This window comes from Mustela lutreola, chromosome 4 (genome assembly GCF_030435805.1).
Source record: "Mustela lutreola isolate mMusLut2 chromosome 4, mMusLut2.pri, whole genome shotgun sequence".
Taxonomy (NCBI): Eukaryota; Metazoa; Chordata; class Mammalia; order Carnivora; family Mustelidae; genus Mustela; species Mustela lutreola.
In genome coordinates, this window is record NC_081293.1 from 155,794,116 (window position 1) to 155,809,866 (window position 15,751).

General features: G+C 46.3%; 1 protein-coding gene and 1 long non-coding RNA gene across 3 annotated transcripts in view; one reads left to right on the forward strand and one right to left on the reverse strand.

The window, feature by feature from the left end:
* LOC131829565 (uncharacterized) overlaps positions 1-15,751 on the reverse strand; it is a 142,046-nt gene that overhangs the window by 34,546 nt on the left and 91,749 nt on the right. Inside the window, exons 9-10 of the long non-coding RNA XR_009352911.1 lie at positions 15,441-15,577; positions 12,406-12,527 (exon numbers count right to left, since the gene is read on the reverse strand). This is a non-coding gene — a long non-coding RNA (uncharacterized LOC131829565). The remainder of the gene's footprint in view (positions 1-12,405; positions 12,528-15,440; positions 15,578-15,751) is intronic.
* Positions 6-3,351, forward strand: PRR15 (proline rich 15). Of its 2 annotated transcripts, none has more exons than XM_059171464.1 (2): positions 6-289; positions 2,264-3,351. In XM_059171464.1, exon 2 carries the CDS (start codon positions 2,361-2,363, stop codon positions 2,748-2,750), a length of 390 nt encoding a protein of 129 aa, XP_059027447.1. In that variant the 5' UTR covers positions 6-289; positions 2,264-2,360; the 3' UTR covers positions 2,751-3,351. The 2 variants fall into 2 exon arrangements, with proteins under 2 accessions (XP_059027447.1, XP_059027446.1); XM_059171463.1 differs by lacking the exon at positions 6-289 and adding an exon at positions 1,309-2,168.

Here is a 15,751-nt window from a genome sequence, read left to right on the forward strand (position 1 = left end):
TGCTCGCCGGGCCGAACGCGCCGCGGGCCCAGAACTGCAGCCACCACTGCGGCGGGCCGAAGTCGGAGGCGCCGGGGAAGACCAGCAGCAGCAGCAGCAGCAGCAGCAATCGGCTTAGCTGGACTGCAGAGATTTCGACTGACACACCTTCCAGAAAGAAGCCCGACCTCCCCAAGACTGCGCGGGAGGGACCCTGCGCCGGGCTTCCAAGTTGTCCCAAGAGCACTCCCTCCGTTCTCTTGGAGGTGAGGGCGACTTGGAGTCGTGGGATCCTGGGAAGCCCGAACAGGTGAGCGATTAGGGTGATTCTGCGTCCGCCAAGACAGAGCCCATTCCGGGGTGTCAACCTGGGGTGCTCCCCTCAGCTCCTGGGGAGAAATTGCGAGCCGCAACTCTCCGCGTACATTTCTGTAATTTGCAGTCTTTTCCTTGCGTAATTAGTGCAAAGCGTTTCCGCGCACACAGTTGGTCTTGGAAAAGAGAATGTAGAGTGGAAGACCGAAGACAGCCATCAGGACACCCCACCACCACCACCAATGAATAACTTGGGGGTGCTTCTCCGATCTGTACAATAGAGGGAGCAGGATGTTTGCAAACCCAAGTGCAAACCGTGCCGGGGAGGGGGGGCCAGGAAGGAGTGGGTGCCTTTTTACTGGAAGAACTTTAGGCGGTTTTATCTTCTTTTGTTTTCACGTCGCACCCCGAGTTTGTCCTCGGGGCGTCCTGGGGAGGAGCCGGGGCCCGGGTCTCTGCCTCGGAGGCTGCCGCGCCGCCTCGCGTAGGCGCTCAAACTTCCCCAGAGGTTCCGGGAGCCCAGCCTCCAACAACAAACACCGCTCAACTTTCGCTCCCCGGCGCGCCGGCAAACCCGGGAGCGCCCGGCGCGTGGGATGGGAAGGAGACCTGGAGAAACCTGGAAGTGCTCCGCGGCACCAGCGAATCCCGCGCATTCGTGGAGTTAATGCGTGTAGACCCAGCACAGAAGTGCTCGCCGCATTCTCGCTGCCCACAATAAGCAGCCTTTTCGCTCCGCAGTGCGCTGCTTTTTTTTTTTTTTTTTAAAGATTTTATTTATTTATTTGACAGAGAGAAATCACAAGTAGGCAGAGAGGCAGGCAGAGAGAGAGAGGAAGAAGCAGGCTCCCCGCTGAGCAGAGAGCCTGATGCGGGACTCGATCCCAGGACCCTGAGATCATGACCTGAGCCGAAGGCAGCGGCTTAACCCACTGAGCCACCCAGGCGCCCCAGTGCGCTGCTTTTAAAGCTGGGGAGAAGCACAACTGTTTGAAGCACAGCAAGTTTTTCTCTGGAGGGAGGAACTGCGGGAGGAAAATACACACACACACACACACACACACACACACAGCAATTTTTAATTTGTAACTAAAAATCTCAAAAGTGGGGTTGCCTGGTACAAATAGGCTCGGCGCACATTTTAATAAAGAACTAAGAGACGAGGACGTTTGCCGCTTGGCCTCATCTCAACCATCCGCTGGGGGTGGCTTCCAAGAGACGTAAGATTGGTCTCTGGGGAATAAAAGGAAGCGTGGGATGGCGGTTTTCAAGGGAAGTTAAGTCTAGACATGTTTCTCTGAAAGCGACAAGGCAGAAGTTCTGTCAAAAAAAAGAATTTAAGAGAAACACAACACCGTGAGCTTGCCCCCTCGCTCTTATTGGCATGTCAGTTCCCCCTGAAAAACCACATTGAAAAAGATCCTGTGACAGAAGTCTATGGGGAAAAAAGCGTCTGAGGGAAATTTCGTAACTGTTGACGGGTCTGATATTCAGTGCTCACCTAGAGCAGGGATGCGCTCGCTCCCGGGCGCCCTCCTCCCAGGTGCTCATCCAAGAGGAGGCCCCTCTGGGCCAAGTGGGTCACCTTTGGGCATCCCTCTACAGTCAGACAAGGTGACAGGGCAAGGCCAGCTTCCCTCTCGAGCCGGATTCATTCAGAGGCCCGGGAACCTCCCCTGGGGCGCCCCGAGAGCGCAGACCACCGCACCCGCCCGGGAGGCCAGGAATGAGGCGGGGGCGTGCCAAGCTGTCTGGAGACCAGACGGTGGCGCCCTGGAGGCCACCCGTCCACCTTCACCCTCGAGAGTGCCGCGGGACACTGGGAGGGTGGCGCAGCTCCGGGTGCTCGGCTTCGGGATCTCGGACCCCCGCAGGTCGCCTGCGGGGCGGGGCGCGCGGAGGAAGTGCGGCTGGGGGCATGACTTAGACAAACCCCGTAACCGAGTTCTGTTTGCTTCCCCCTGCACAGGCCGCTGCCTAGGCTCCCACCCGGGAGACCGCCAGCCCCACCCGGAGAGCGGGCCCTTCCCCACCCACCGCACCCCGGGCCCCTCGGCCCGGTGGCCATGGCCGACAGCGGCGGCACGGGCAGCTCGGGGCCCTGGTGGAAATCGCTGACCAACAGCAGGAAGAAAAGCAAGGAAGCCGCGATAGGGGCGCAGCCTCCCACGCAAGCTGCCTCCGGAGAGCCCGCGCAGCCCGCACCGCCCAGCTCGGACTGGACTAGCAGCTCCCGGGAGAATCAGCACCCCAATCTCCTCGGGGGGGCCGGCGACCCCCACAAGCCAGACAAGCTGTGCGGGGAGAAATCGGGCAGCAGCCGCCGCAATTTGAAGATCTCGCGCTCGGGCCGCTTTAAAGAGAAGAGGAAAGTGCGCGCTACTCTGCTCCCCGAAGGAGTCAGGTCCCCGGAGGAGGCGGGCTTCCCGGGTGACCCGCTGGAGGACACGCAGTAGTCAGAGCGCTTCCGGGACTGTGTCTCTTCCCACCACTCCTCCCTACCCCCAGTTCTAAACCCCAGAGTTCTGGCTCACCCTAGTACCTGGTGTCTCATCCTGCCAACTTCAGAGTATTTCAAACAAGGCCTCCCCGATTTTCTTTTTCCTGGAAATCGACCGAGTTGTCAATATTTCATGACTCAAGGAGGCACTGAGCATTTCTCTGTGGTAAGAGAAGATACCTGCCACAGAGGAAGTTGGCATAATTATTTTTTCCCAAAAGTTCTCCAGTGACCTCCACCCCTTGGGCCACCTGGGGAGTGAGAAAGGTACTTCTCTGAGTTCGCAGCCCAACAGGGACTGCACAGCCCTTCAGAGGAGGAAGCCAGGAAGCCCTGCTCTGATTCAGGACTTGCTATTGGAAAGCAAATTAACGCCAGATTAATGCACTTTAGATGTACTTCTTAGATGTACTTCGGTAGACACAGACCTTACACGAAAGAGGGCAGGAAACCTTAGGTAGAAGCATTTTAAGTAAGACAAGATTGCTTTTAATGTGGAATTACAAAACTGTACTGCCTATTTTAGTGTGGACTATTAAAATTGTTACGCTGTAAAACTTAAGGTGACTTTTGTATTTTTTCCATTGCAAGACTGAAGTCCATCATACTTAAAAGCAGGCATACAAAATTCAGAGTGACAGAGTTAATCATTTGCCACACAGCATAACAGCTACTCTCAGAAAGCTACTGGGAGGAGAACATTTCTGAGAACTAGTAACACCCAGGCTGGAACCAGTTGGCCCCAATACCTCTATGTACTAACTAAATTTGAAGAAGGGAGGGAGCAGTACTGAATAATTACACCTAAATTCTCTTTGTTATTTCAGTACCTCTTCATACAGTAAAGTAATTTACAATGCCAGTAATAATTTGTTTTAGTATCCCTTGTTGGCCTCACTAACAACTGTCTGAAAATTCTTACCTAACAGCCGGATTGAACTCTCAGTTTGCGCAAAGTTGGCTTCTTTTCCCACCTCTTTGCTTCAAGAGCTTATTTCTTTAGTCTGACCTATGCATTTATCTGGTTTCAAAGCCTTTAGATGTACTGATCTGAAGATTCTGAACAAAAATCTACCTATTTGCTTTTGTTATGAACTTCAAGGAAAGGAGTAAATGAATACCACTTGCTTTCAGCAAATTACAAGAGAGTTATTGTGGTTGTTAAGGGCCGCTGGGATCATTCCCACAATTCAGTTCACTTATAACCATCCAGAAATACATAGCAAGGAAATTGTAGTGGTCAGAGTGTGTGTGTGTGTGTGTGTGTGTGTGTGTGTGTGTACACACAGTTTGAGAGAAACAAAAACCTGCCCCTTTCTATATAATACATTCAGGAGCTCCAATCAGGGTAGTCCAAAGGAAATTGTTCATATGAGGATCATGAACACCTTTCATTAAAAGATAAAATATATGAGTTTGTTTTTTCATCATGAAAAGACTTTTTTTTGTTGTGTATTTAGAACTGGGAATGTGAGACCAGAGTCTCATCAGTGTGAGCTTCCAGGAGGAGGAAGACTTTATATTTAGCTTTAAGTGGGCCTCCCATCCCTAGACTCTGATGAAGAAAAGGGAAGAAGAGGGAGAGGACAATGTGCTGGAGAAGTTTATGGTACGGAGGGGACTGCAGGCTGGCAGATCACCAGGAGGAAAGCAAGCAGAAGCTGCCAACTAAGGCTTTGGAACACCTTCATAAGGCATTTTGATTCCACTTTGTAGAAAGTAATCAAAATTAGGGTAGATAAATATCCAGAGTACTTTTCCCCTCCCAGGAGGACCAATAGGTTAGGACTGTGCCCATTTATAAGATCAAGCTGCAATTGTGTAATTTTAAAATTTTACACTACCTCTTTCATTCATGGTTTTATTGTTTCAAAAAAACATTTTTTTTCTTAAAAATTCTTTTTGATTCACAAAACATAGGCATTTCCCCAGGTTCTGTATCTTGTTTGGGATCGCATCCAAGTCTATAATTGCTGCAGATAGCCCACAGCAGACATATATATCAGTGGAACTTACTCACATGACATCTTTACCTCACTGTTCTGAAAGAACTGAAAACCATGCTAATGGCAGGTAGGGCAGCGAGTGCAATACACAATCTGCAGTTGAGGTTTGTAATTACAGAGTTTTAAAGCAGTGCTAATTATGCAGTGGGAGGAATGCACTGATTTAATCCCAACTCAGTGAAATCAGAAACCGAGTAGAATTGGTGGGATGAAAAGATCATGGTTAAGATGAGATAATTTGACAAAGTGTCTTGCTGGGATTTATATGCTTTACAGATGATTCATTACATTCTCATACCATGGGTACAGTTTTAAATTTTTTAAACCTCAAGATAATTTATAGTAAATTAAGGGAAACTGTTGACTTAAATTTGGAGTTAATTAGATTAGAGACTTTTGCTTTCTTTAAACCCCCTTACAAATGAAATTTCACCCAAAAGTTTGGAAACCATTGAAGAAATCTTAATACCATGCTTCCAAACGATACGGGGAAAAAGGGGACAAAAATCTAGTTGTGTGTTTGCTAAATGCTTTCATAACCATGATAATTCTATACACAGGGTAGTTTTCACTTCTGTGACTCTCCTTGCTGAACAGTGACTCATATCACAGGTCACCTGAATGTCTCTGTAAGGTCATACGTCCATTGTTCACATTGTTCATCCCATTGTGATTTGCATTTCAAGAGCAGAGACTCTATTTTATGTCTGCAGTTAGGACATTCTGCTTCTTGTGTTTCGAAACACAATGTGAACTCAGCAAGGCTGATTTTGCCACATCCTTAGAAAGGAACTATAAACCTAACGAACAGTAGCACTGACTAAAGCATTGTCAGAAATAGTCCTGAGGGACAGCTGGATGGCTCAGGTAGTTAAGGGTCTGCCTTCTACTTGGGTCATGATCCTAGGGTCCTGGGATCAAGTTCTGCGTTAGGCTCAGGAGCCTGCTTCTCCCTCTGCCTACCACTCCTCCTGCCTGTGTTTTCTCTCTGACAAACAAATAAATAAAATCTTTAAAAAAAAATAATTTTCCAGGGTGCTGGATGGCTCAGTGGGTTAAAGCCTCTGCCTTCAGCTCAGGTCATGATCCTGGTCCTGGCATCAAGCCCCACATCAGGCTCTCTGCTCGGTGGGGCACCCGCTTCCTTCTCTCTCCTCTCTCTCTCTCTCTCTGCTGCTCTGCCTACTTGTGATCTCTGTCTGTCAAATAAATATATAAAATCTTAAAAAAAAAAAAAGGTAATTTACCCAAGATGCTCAGAGGAAACTATTGGTCCCTTCAAATAAACAAACAATAAAAATGAGGAGAAAGAATTTCAAATAAAAAGTGAATCAGAAAGGAATAGGTAAAAGAGTGGGAAGTAATATCCAGTGACCACAGGACCCTTTTTATGAGGAAAAGAGAGAGAGAATAATATTTTTCCCTAGCTAAGTCAGATCAGATCAGATCAGAAACTAACACAAAAAATGCTGCCCTGATAGATACAGTAAAGGAAACTGATCTTTTTAAAAAGTCTATTTGATTCATGGAGGATTTTATTATAATTATACAAAAATGTAGGAGATTCTTTCTTGGAATAAGCTCAAGTTTATCTCCGTGGTAAGTAGAAAGTGGGACAAGAGATATTTTATACTGTTTGAGTGTCAACATACATGTACCTGAGACTAGAAACAGGGATACTGCGCCAGGCAAACTTTGTCACTAATAAGCTTGGCCATTCATTAGGCATCATTCTTCTTCTCTCTTCTCTGTAGTCCCCCACCCCATACTCTCTCTTTGCCTCCCAGCCATTCCTGCTAGGCTCAGAGTCCTAGGAAAGGCGTGGCAGGAGGCACAGGGGCCTTCCCCAGCATCCTGCAGCCACAGCACATAGACAGCCACCTTGTCAAGACATGGTCCTGCAGATTTGGAATATGGGAAGAATAGCACTCACAATGAGAGAAGATTGTCACTAAGGGGACAGGATGTAAGGAAACATCACAAGCCTTCCCTAACAAAGGACAGCTGACCATTTGTACAGAAATGGAAACAGCTATAGACCATGATAAATAAGACAGAGGACATAAGAGATCCTTCTACATATTCAAACCAAGGAATCCAACCCTACTTCCAAATCGAACTGCACAGCAGAGAACAAAATTATGGACCCATCAATATCATGTCAGAGTTGTCAGAAAACCTCATGCAATAAAAAAAGATCCATGAAGAAGTGGTTTTCTCTGAGAGGTGTAACAAGACTGTTGTCCGTGAGAAAGATATTTCTGGACCTAAAACTAGAGTCATGTTGAAGAAACGAAGGTCTCTGTCCATGAGAGGAGCCACCGACTGACCTGTCCATTGAGTAGGGAATATGGAACCCAGCTTGGACCGCCTCATGCCTTTTTTGAAGGGATTTTCCTTAAGTTACAATACCCTGGATCATTCATTTCTTTCCAGTGCCAGTCAACAAATATAACTGCCGATTCATACCCTAAAGACAGGCAGCAAGGAGTTCCCACACAATTTTCCAAGACACTCCATCTTAGTTATCTCTCTGACTTGTTATTGAGTCTTTGACAACCTGATGTCAGTTTATTATTCTGTAAAATGATAGGATGGAGGCCATATCCCAGCTTTAAAACTTTGTGAGTATTTTGCTATTTGGGGCAGCTGGTTGTAAAACTAGTTCATATAATGCTCGTTGTTTACTGTAAAACACAAAGGTACCACCTGTTCAGTGCTGATGGTCAGGCCAGGGAGGGTCAGGCCAGGAGCCAGGGAGGAGAATCATAAACTGCGATAAGGCTCCCACCTTATGGTGTTACCAAAACCATGTCATCATCTGGCCAGCAGCTGCGGTGATTCTGCTCCACAGGAACATCGAGGCTCATTACTAATGTTAGAATGAAATATTTAATAGTTTGTCCTGTTCCCTCTGCTTGGCGTATTCTTTGCCCACCACCTGCTGGGCAAAGCCTCAGTCTACCTGCAAGATTCAAGAGTCTCCCTCTGGGGAACTGTCAGGGAACTCCTTGCCCCGAAACACAGCTCCTAGGAACATCTGTGCGCCGGATGCAACCCCAGTGTTATTGTTGCAGTCTTCAAAGTGACTGTTTTCATTCTGCTGATTTTTTTTTTTTTCTTATCATGCTATTAAGACAAATTCATCCCCAATCCTTTGGAAAATACTAAATTAAAACTTCTCATAATGCCACAACCCAGAGGAAGCACCTCTTGAGTGTATTTTCTTCCAGTTACTTTTTTAATTTTTTTCAAAGATTTTATTTGTTTCTTTGTCAGAGAAAGAGAGAGAGCGAGCGAGCACAGGTGGGCAGAGTGGCAAGCAGAGAGAGAGAGAGAGAGAGAAGCAGGCTCCCGCTGAGCAAGGAGCCCCATGTGGGACTTGATCCCAGGACTCCGGGATCATGACCAGAGCTGAAGGCAGTGGCTCAACCGACTGAGCCACCCAGGCGTCCCCTTCCAGTTATTTTTAAAGCATACATTATGTGTATGAGTTTGTAGGTGTGTTTAAAACCCTGAGATGAAGCTTTATGTTTAATGTTTTTTCCCCGGCTGGGTGAGGGATGATGGGGAAGGAGAGGTGAGCTTCCGCCTAACGGTATGACCATTACTGGGTCCCTCTGGAGACCGAGCCCTGAAAAGACTCTGTACAGCACCGAGTCCTGTTGACACACCCTTCCTGCCAGCAAGTCTCCTCTGAGCACTTGCCACTCAGCCCATCCACCGTCTCCTCCTTCCAGTTGCGGAAGCCAGAAAACTGGAAGTCATTCTCGGCCCCCTCCCTTCACCCAGTTCATCGGTCTAGTCTGTATCTCTAAGAAACGTTTCAAATCGGAACATCTCTCTTCATCTCTCCTGCCACAGAGCGAAAGCAACACCCTTTCCCCCCATTTCTGGTGCCCGGCCCAGCCCACAGCCTTCTCACCTGCCATCTCTCTCCACTCCGGCCCCACAGCGATCTGTTCCCCAACCCACCATAGGGTGAACTTTAAAAAAAAAAAAAAAAAAGTTGAAAGCTTTTTAAAAAGATTTCAAAATATTTCCAAATGAAAGGCTATACCGAGCATCTCCTTCCTCTGTTTAGTACTCTCTGATGAGACAATACCCTCAGGATAAAATCTGATTAAAAGTGCCCTAAAATTCCAGGTGGTGGGTATTATAGAGGGCACAGATTGCATGGAGCACTGGGTGTGGCGAAAAAATAATGAATACTGTTTTTCTGAAAAAAAAAAAAAATTGAAAAAAAATTTTTTTTAAAAGTGCCCTAAAATTAAAAGTGCCTTAAAGCACCTGCCCTCCAAGGTCCAGCCTCTGCCCTTCCTTCCCCTGCGCTCTCTGTCCCCCCATCCCTCCGAAGCAGGCCCTTTCCAGTTCACTGAGCAACATTCTCTCTTCTATCATCCGGTCCCGTCTCCTGTTCTCCCAGCTGCCTGAAAACCCTTCTGGGGATCAGGTTGTTCAAGAACCCACAAGCTTGATGAACCCCCTTTTAGATCAGCTCTTTCTTTGCAGAATTCCAGTGCTCCTGAAGCCACAGCTACGACTTGAGCAGCCACATGAAACGCAACTCCAGTGGGGTTATCGTCCCTCCCCGCTGCTCTCCTTGTGAGGGTGTGGAAGGGACAATTCCACTGCACGGTGTTTTCACATGAACTAAGTCCACATGAAGCATCTCCGACAGATAAGCTGCACAGCCCAGAGGAAGGCTTCAGTAACAACACCTGTTTTATTCTTCCTGCTGAATGATGGCTTGAGATGGCCTGGAGACATTACTGCTGTGGTCTTCTTGAGAAACTGGAATGTGGAGGCTCCATTCCCCAGGGGAATCCCAAGAAGTCTGCATTCTAGAAAATTGCGCTTATGTCCTTGTTCCAAAAACTTAAGGACAGGAGGACATGGGGGAGGGTCCAGGAGATGGGGATAAAGAGAGAACCACAGGTCTAGGCCCTGAGATGAGGATTCTGTATCACCATCTTTATAGTCAAGGAAGTACCTTAAACCTAGGACTATTTAGTGAATACATTTATAGGGTTGCCAGATCTCCTAATGAGGGAAGTCAAGTCAGAAAATGAAGAAACAATTAGCTTGGTTGTTAGATGCAATGGTGGATTTCAGGAATGCCTATGCATGGTTTAGGGTGCCTCCGGGACACCACTTTGTGAACAATGATATCTCGAAAGGCTGGGTAGTGACCATTCTTCCTGCACTTCTGATCTAGGAGAAAGATAAGGAAGCAGACTCATTCCCATCATCCACAGGGTTTACTCAACCTGTCCCCAGCTATGTAAATGTAGGGGGGGACATCACCTGGGACAACTTTTGCAGAGAAGATGATGCTGGGAATTTAGGGCAGGCCTCAGGTAGCTCACTGGCAGTTCCCTGGATGGTTTCAACCCCTCTGAGCCTCGGCCCTCTGTCCCTGGCGGGAAATCTGTCTAAGTCTGAGTTTGCAGAAGGGTGTGTTTTAATTGAAGGCAGCTGTTCATATCTTCACCCTTGAATGTATTCTGAGTTTCTTTTACACTGAGGCCAATTCTCAGGAATTAGATGGAGAGACTGCAGTGGGGGGGCGCGGGGGAGGACAGAGACAGAAACAGCCACAGGGCAGGACCTGCAGTCTAATAAGGGTCCCAAAAGCCATAAGAGGTCTGGAAGGAAGTGCCTGACATCCCCCAGTTGATCATGATAAGAACACGGGTGCGGTCACCCATGATCCTGGCATAGCTAAGATTACAGGCACCAGGGAGTTTTTGGAGGGAGGAAGACAGTTCTTTCCAGTCTCTAGGGGCACAGAGCTATGGCTTTTCAGGAAGAAAAGGTAGAATTTTACCCAATTGCAGGGGCACTTAGCTGTCTTATTTCTGCAATGTAATATTTAATTGAAGGGATCTATAATTTCAGCACAAATCCACATGATTTGTACATACTACATGCAAACTCCTATATAGGTCTTGGGACAAAACATGAATAAGACACAGATGTTTTTAGTGCTTCACATACGTTATAAACTTAAGCCCTGGTTGTGTCCTTTCAATAATTACTTACTTCCACAAATATTTATTGAATTCATTCATTGTTTTATTTATCTGATGTGCCTATTAGGTATCGAGCAATGAACTAAACTGCAGATGAAGCAGAAAATAGGGTCTTAATCTGTACTCATTTATAGTCTCAGTGAAATACCGTGTAATACAAACAATGATCGTTTTGGAGACTGGTGTTGGATCAGGCAAGAACCATCCAGGCTATTTTGACAAATTAATTATATCTCAGGAATTGCGAGTGACTTGAAAGTGTTAAGCATGTTCACAATCCTGAACAAATGAGCCCTTTGCTTCCAGAATAATATCTCTGCCTCCTTGAGACAATACACAGGAGATGCCACCAGCAAAGTGTGATGTTCTGTCTCTTAACTCCTCAAGGGTGCAGAGCTCTGGAGAGGTCAGAGTCTGCAGCAGCACTTGATGGAGGCTAGAGGGGGGAGGCTTCGAGGAGATCTCAACCTCTTTGACCTCTTGGGATACACAGATTCACTTCCTGGGAGCCAGTATGCCTCCAGCCCAGAACCAAAGCACCATGTCTACTCTCACCAAATAAGGAATCCTGAGACGGGTTGTGCTATATGGTTCAACTTGTTCTCAGTTGGAGCAGAAACACCCATCAGCCAAACCTTTGACCTCAACAGAATTAGCTCATTTGATCACAGCTGTCAATGGATTGCTGCTTGAAGTTGTGTGCAAGGACAGAGCATGAGCAGGGAGCTGATGATGTGCTCTTCTTTTGGCAATCAGTCTATCGTGTAGGAGGGCTCATGAACTCAAATGCAGTCTCTCAGGAGCAACCGTTGATAGGGAGAGAGTCTGACGTTATACCACGCGCCTGTCTGCATGTGCACCTGCCTCCCTGACTCAGCAGCCTTCTTTGGCCCTTGCCTCTCAGGGAGATGATGAGCCTGGTTAAATTCACTGAAGCCAATCTGATTTGCATCCTTCCTTTCTACTCTTCATCCAACCATCAAACTTCCTGTTCCTGAACTCATTAATTGGGATACTCATCCAAATACTTATTTTCAGGCTTTTCAAGCTAGAAAATGCTGTCTTGCTTTCCCAAACCATGGCTACTTCTCTGGTTAGTTATAAGAATTACAGGACTCCTTCATTAGGCAATGACTTCCCCAGGAGAAATGTACTACTCAGACACATCTACATCACCTCGTCACCTCGTAGTTAAGAAACAGTCGCAACTGCTGCCAAGCAGGACCAGATGCTGAGGATAGTTAGCATTTATATAGGACTATATCACTGAGGAAGTGCTTTCGTATCCATAAATTCATGAAATCCATACAAAAATGGTGTGTGGCAGATGGGTTAGAGTATTATTCTTATACCCAGACCCCTTTGATATGTGACTTTGCAGTGCCTCCCATCAGGATATGGAGTCCATCTCCTAACCTTTGCCTTTGGCCTCATCTCTAGTGTCTTACTCTGGCAGCAGAATACAGTAGAAGTGATATTCCACCAACTCCAAGTGTACTGGTCTGCTCAGGCTGTCATAACAAAATACTGTCAGCTGGGTGGCTCAAACAACAGAAATTTATTTTCTCACACTTCTGGAGATAACTGAAGTCCAAGGTCAAGGTGCCATCAGGTTGGTTTCTGATGTGATCTCACTTCCTGGCTTGCAGATAGGTACCTTCACACTGTGTCCCATATGTCCTCTCTGTGGTCCTGGGAAGAGAGGAAGACCTCTGGTGTCTTTGTTTCTTCTTGGAAGGAGCACAGTCCAATCAAATTAAGATCTTCCTTCATGACCTTATTTATTTTTTTTAAAGATTTTTTATATTTATTTATCAGAGAGAGAAAGAAAAAGAGAGAGAACAGTAGGCAGAGGGAGAAGAAGACTCCCCAGTGAGCAGGTAGTCTGACAGAGGACTCAATCCCAGGACCCCAGGATCATAACCTGAGCCAAAAGCAAATGCTTAGCCAACTGAGTAACCAGGCTTCCTTTAATGACCTCATTTAACCTTTATTGCTTCATTATAGTTCCTATCTCCAAATGTAGCTGCACTGGGGATTTAGGGACTCGACATATGAATTTAGGGGAACACAATTCAGTCCAAAAGTAGGCCTCAAGGGGCCTCATGAGCTTGACTCTTTCTTGGGACCTGCCACCTACTTGAAACAAGTCTGGCATAGCTAATTGAAGGAGACACACAACATGAACCAGAAATAAGCTATCTTCTGAGGCCACCTGAGACCAAAACAACCACTGGCAACCTGGTCACTGACTGCAAATGCAGGAGGTAGCTAGAATATACCAGAACCACCCAGCTGATCCCAGTCCAAAGTGGTGACCTGTAGAACTGTGCACAAATTAGTTGTCAGTGTTGTAAGCTACTAAATTTGGGCCTGTTTCATAAGGCAGCAAAAGCTTACTGATTTGGCAGGTATCACATTTGTCCCCAGTTTTTTTAAGAGAACTGGAATCGCAAAGAAAGTTATCATGTGAGGTTTTATGGGTAGTAAGTTGTAGAGAGTAGAGAATAGTCTTCTGAATTCAAATACTTTGTTTTTTCTACTCCAGGAAAGAGGGACTCAGTCTGGAAACACAGATCTATTGATGTGGGCTTTTCCTAACAAATTGATTTTTCATGGGCTGAACTTTGGAGTGAATAAGTATGTACATGAATGTATGTGTACTGTGTGTGCATGGGTGTGTATGTGTGTGTGCATATAGAGACACCTGTATTTCCTCCGAAGGGTACAAGTTGAACATTTATCAGGTTTTTGTTGTTTTGTTTTGTTTTATCCCAAGGGAATATCTTTATGGGCTGTGATGAATCCAGGCCCTGCATATTTATGTCAGCCTGCCCAGAACCGCCGCTGGGTAGATGGGGGCATGTGCTTCCATCTTCTTCTTTGCCATGGACCTCACAGGGTTTTGTAACACTTTCCATGAAATGCTGGAGACTACTGCAGAAACTGAGGTCAGGAAGAGAGCGGTGCTGCAGAGAAACACTCACTGGGATGGAAGCTGCTTGCTATTTGAGAGGAATGATGGACAAGGGCCTTGAAGAGGGGACTTGACTTGTGGGAACTCCCCACCCAAAGAGGACTTCCTCAGGACTGAGCTCTGTCCTTTCATTGACAGCCATATTCCCCAGATTTCTAATAGCAAAATCTCTGGGTTATTTCTAATATTGTGCTTTTTATGACAATGCAACATAGGATAATTTGAACATACATCATTTCGTACCTGTATAAATTTTTCTGTGAAATAAAATCCTGGAAGTAGGCATGCTGGGTCAAAGAATATGCATTCCACAGTATGTTTATGGACAAGTTTTATAGATGTCATCCAACTGCAACTATAAAGGTGGTATCAATTTACACTTCACCAGCAAAGAATGAACTGACGCTTTCTCCATATCCTCGCCAAGAGAACATTATCTAACTTTTGGGTTTTACCTATGTAATAGGTAAAAAATGACATATATATCAAAGTAATTTCATTTGCATTTCTCTTATTATGAATAGGCTTAGTATCTTTTGGAATATTTAATTTGTATACTTTCATGTGAACTCTCTGTTCCTTTGTCCATTTTTTTCGATCATGGTATTGCTTTAATTATTCTTTAATCACGAGATATGCTATTCCAGGATCTCTAACCAGTTTCCTTTTAATTACATTTTTACATGACATTATTGAATGATTGTATTCTCTAACAGTCTTCAGTTATGTTGGTTTTCTGTAGGAATTTTTTTTTTTTTAGGATTTATTGCAAATCTCCAATTAGACTATCAATTCCCTAAGTACAGGACCCATGAATTGCATTTACTTCTCATTTGTTCTACTCTAGTGTAAGGCTAAGTAATCATTCATCACCAGTAAGTGTTTGCCTTACTGAATGAGCAAGACCGGAAGAACTGAATGTTGTCTGGAGGGCGGGATGACCGGGATCTCAGCCATCGTGGGCTGAATGGTGGTCCCTGTGGAAGGTATGTCCTAACTGTCAGGATCTATGAATAACACCTTATTTGGAAAATGGGTCCTTGCAGATTCATAAGTTAAGAATCCTAAGAGGAGATCATCCTAGATTATCCAGGTGGGCCCTAAATCCAATAGTGTCCTTGAGACACAGAGGAGGAGCACACTGGGAAAGGAGGAGAGGGCCACAGGAAGAGGGAGGCAGAGATCAGATGCAGCCACAACCCAAGGAACACCTGGAGCCCCCAGAAGCCAGAAGGGGCAGGGAGGGTTCTCTCCTAGAGCCTCCAGAGGAAGTGCAGCCCTGCCAACAATTTGAGTTCAGCCTTTTGGCCTCCCCAACTATGGCAGAATAAATCTGTGCTGCTATGAGCCACCAACTTGTGATAATTTGTTATGGTAGCCACAGGAAATGGACCCTTCTCTCCTTTGGTCTGCTCTCTGCCACATTCGGGACCTGTGTGTTACTCAGCCAGCTGTGAGACAGGAAGAGAGAGGACTGAAGGACACAGAAAAGTCCAAGAGAGGAGGGAACATGTAGGGCTGGCCGTGGAGAGTGAGAAGAGAGAGGAAGAGAGGAAAGAGGAGGAGAAAAACTAAAGCAAAAGGGAAAAATGAGGTGAGGCTGAGTTGGCCTCTGCTCAGACACTCACCTTTCTCCTCATCCTTTCTCTAGTCTCTCCTTCCCTCTCTCAGCATCTCCCGGCTCCCTCAGGCATTCTGCCACACTAAGCAAGTTCGCGTTTGTGATGCTTAAATTTTCTGTCTCGTCTCATGTTCTGGTTGCAATCTGTGGGCACCAGTGAGAGGGTTAGAAGTTTGAGCAGAGGCACATGCTCCCCCAGAAAGTGCCCCCTCCACCAGCCTACAGTGACTATAGCGCTCCATGCTGTCATTCAGGGGTTCCTGAGACCAGGCATGGCCCTCCATGCCCCAGGGTTCAAGCAACTGCTCCAAATGCTTG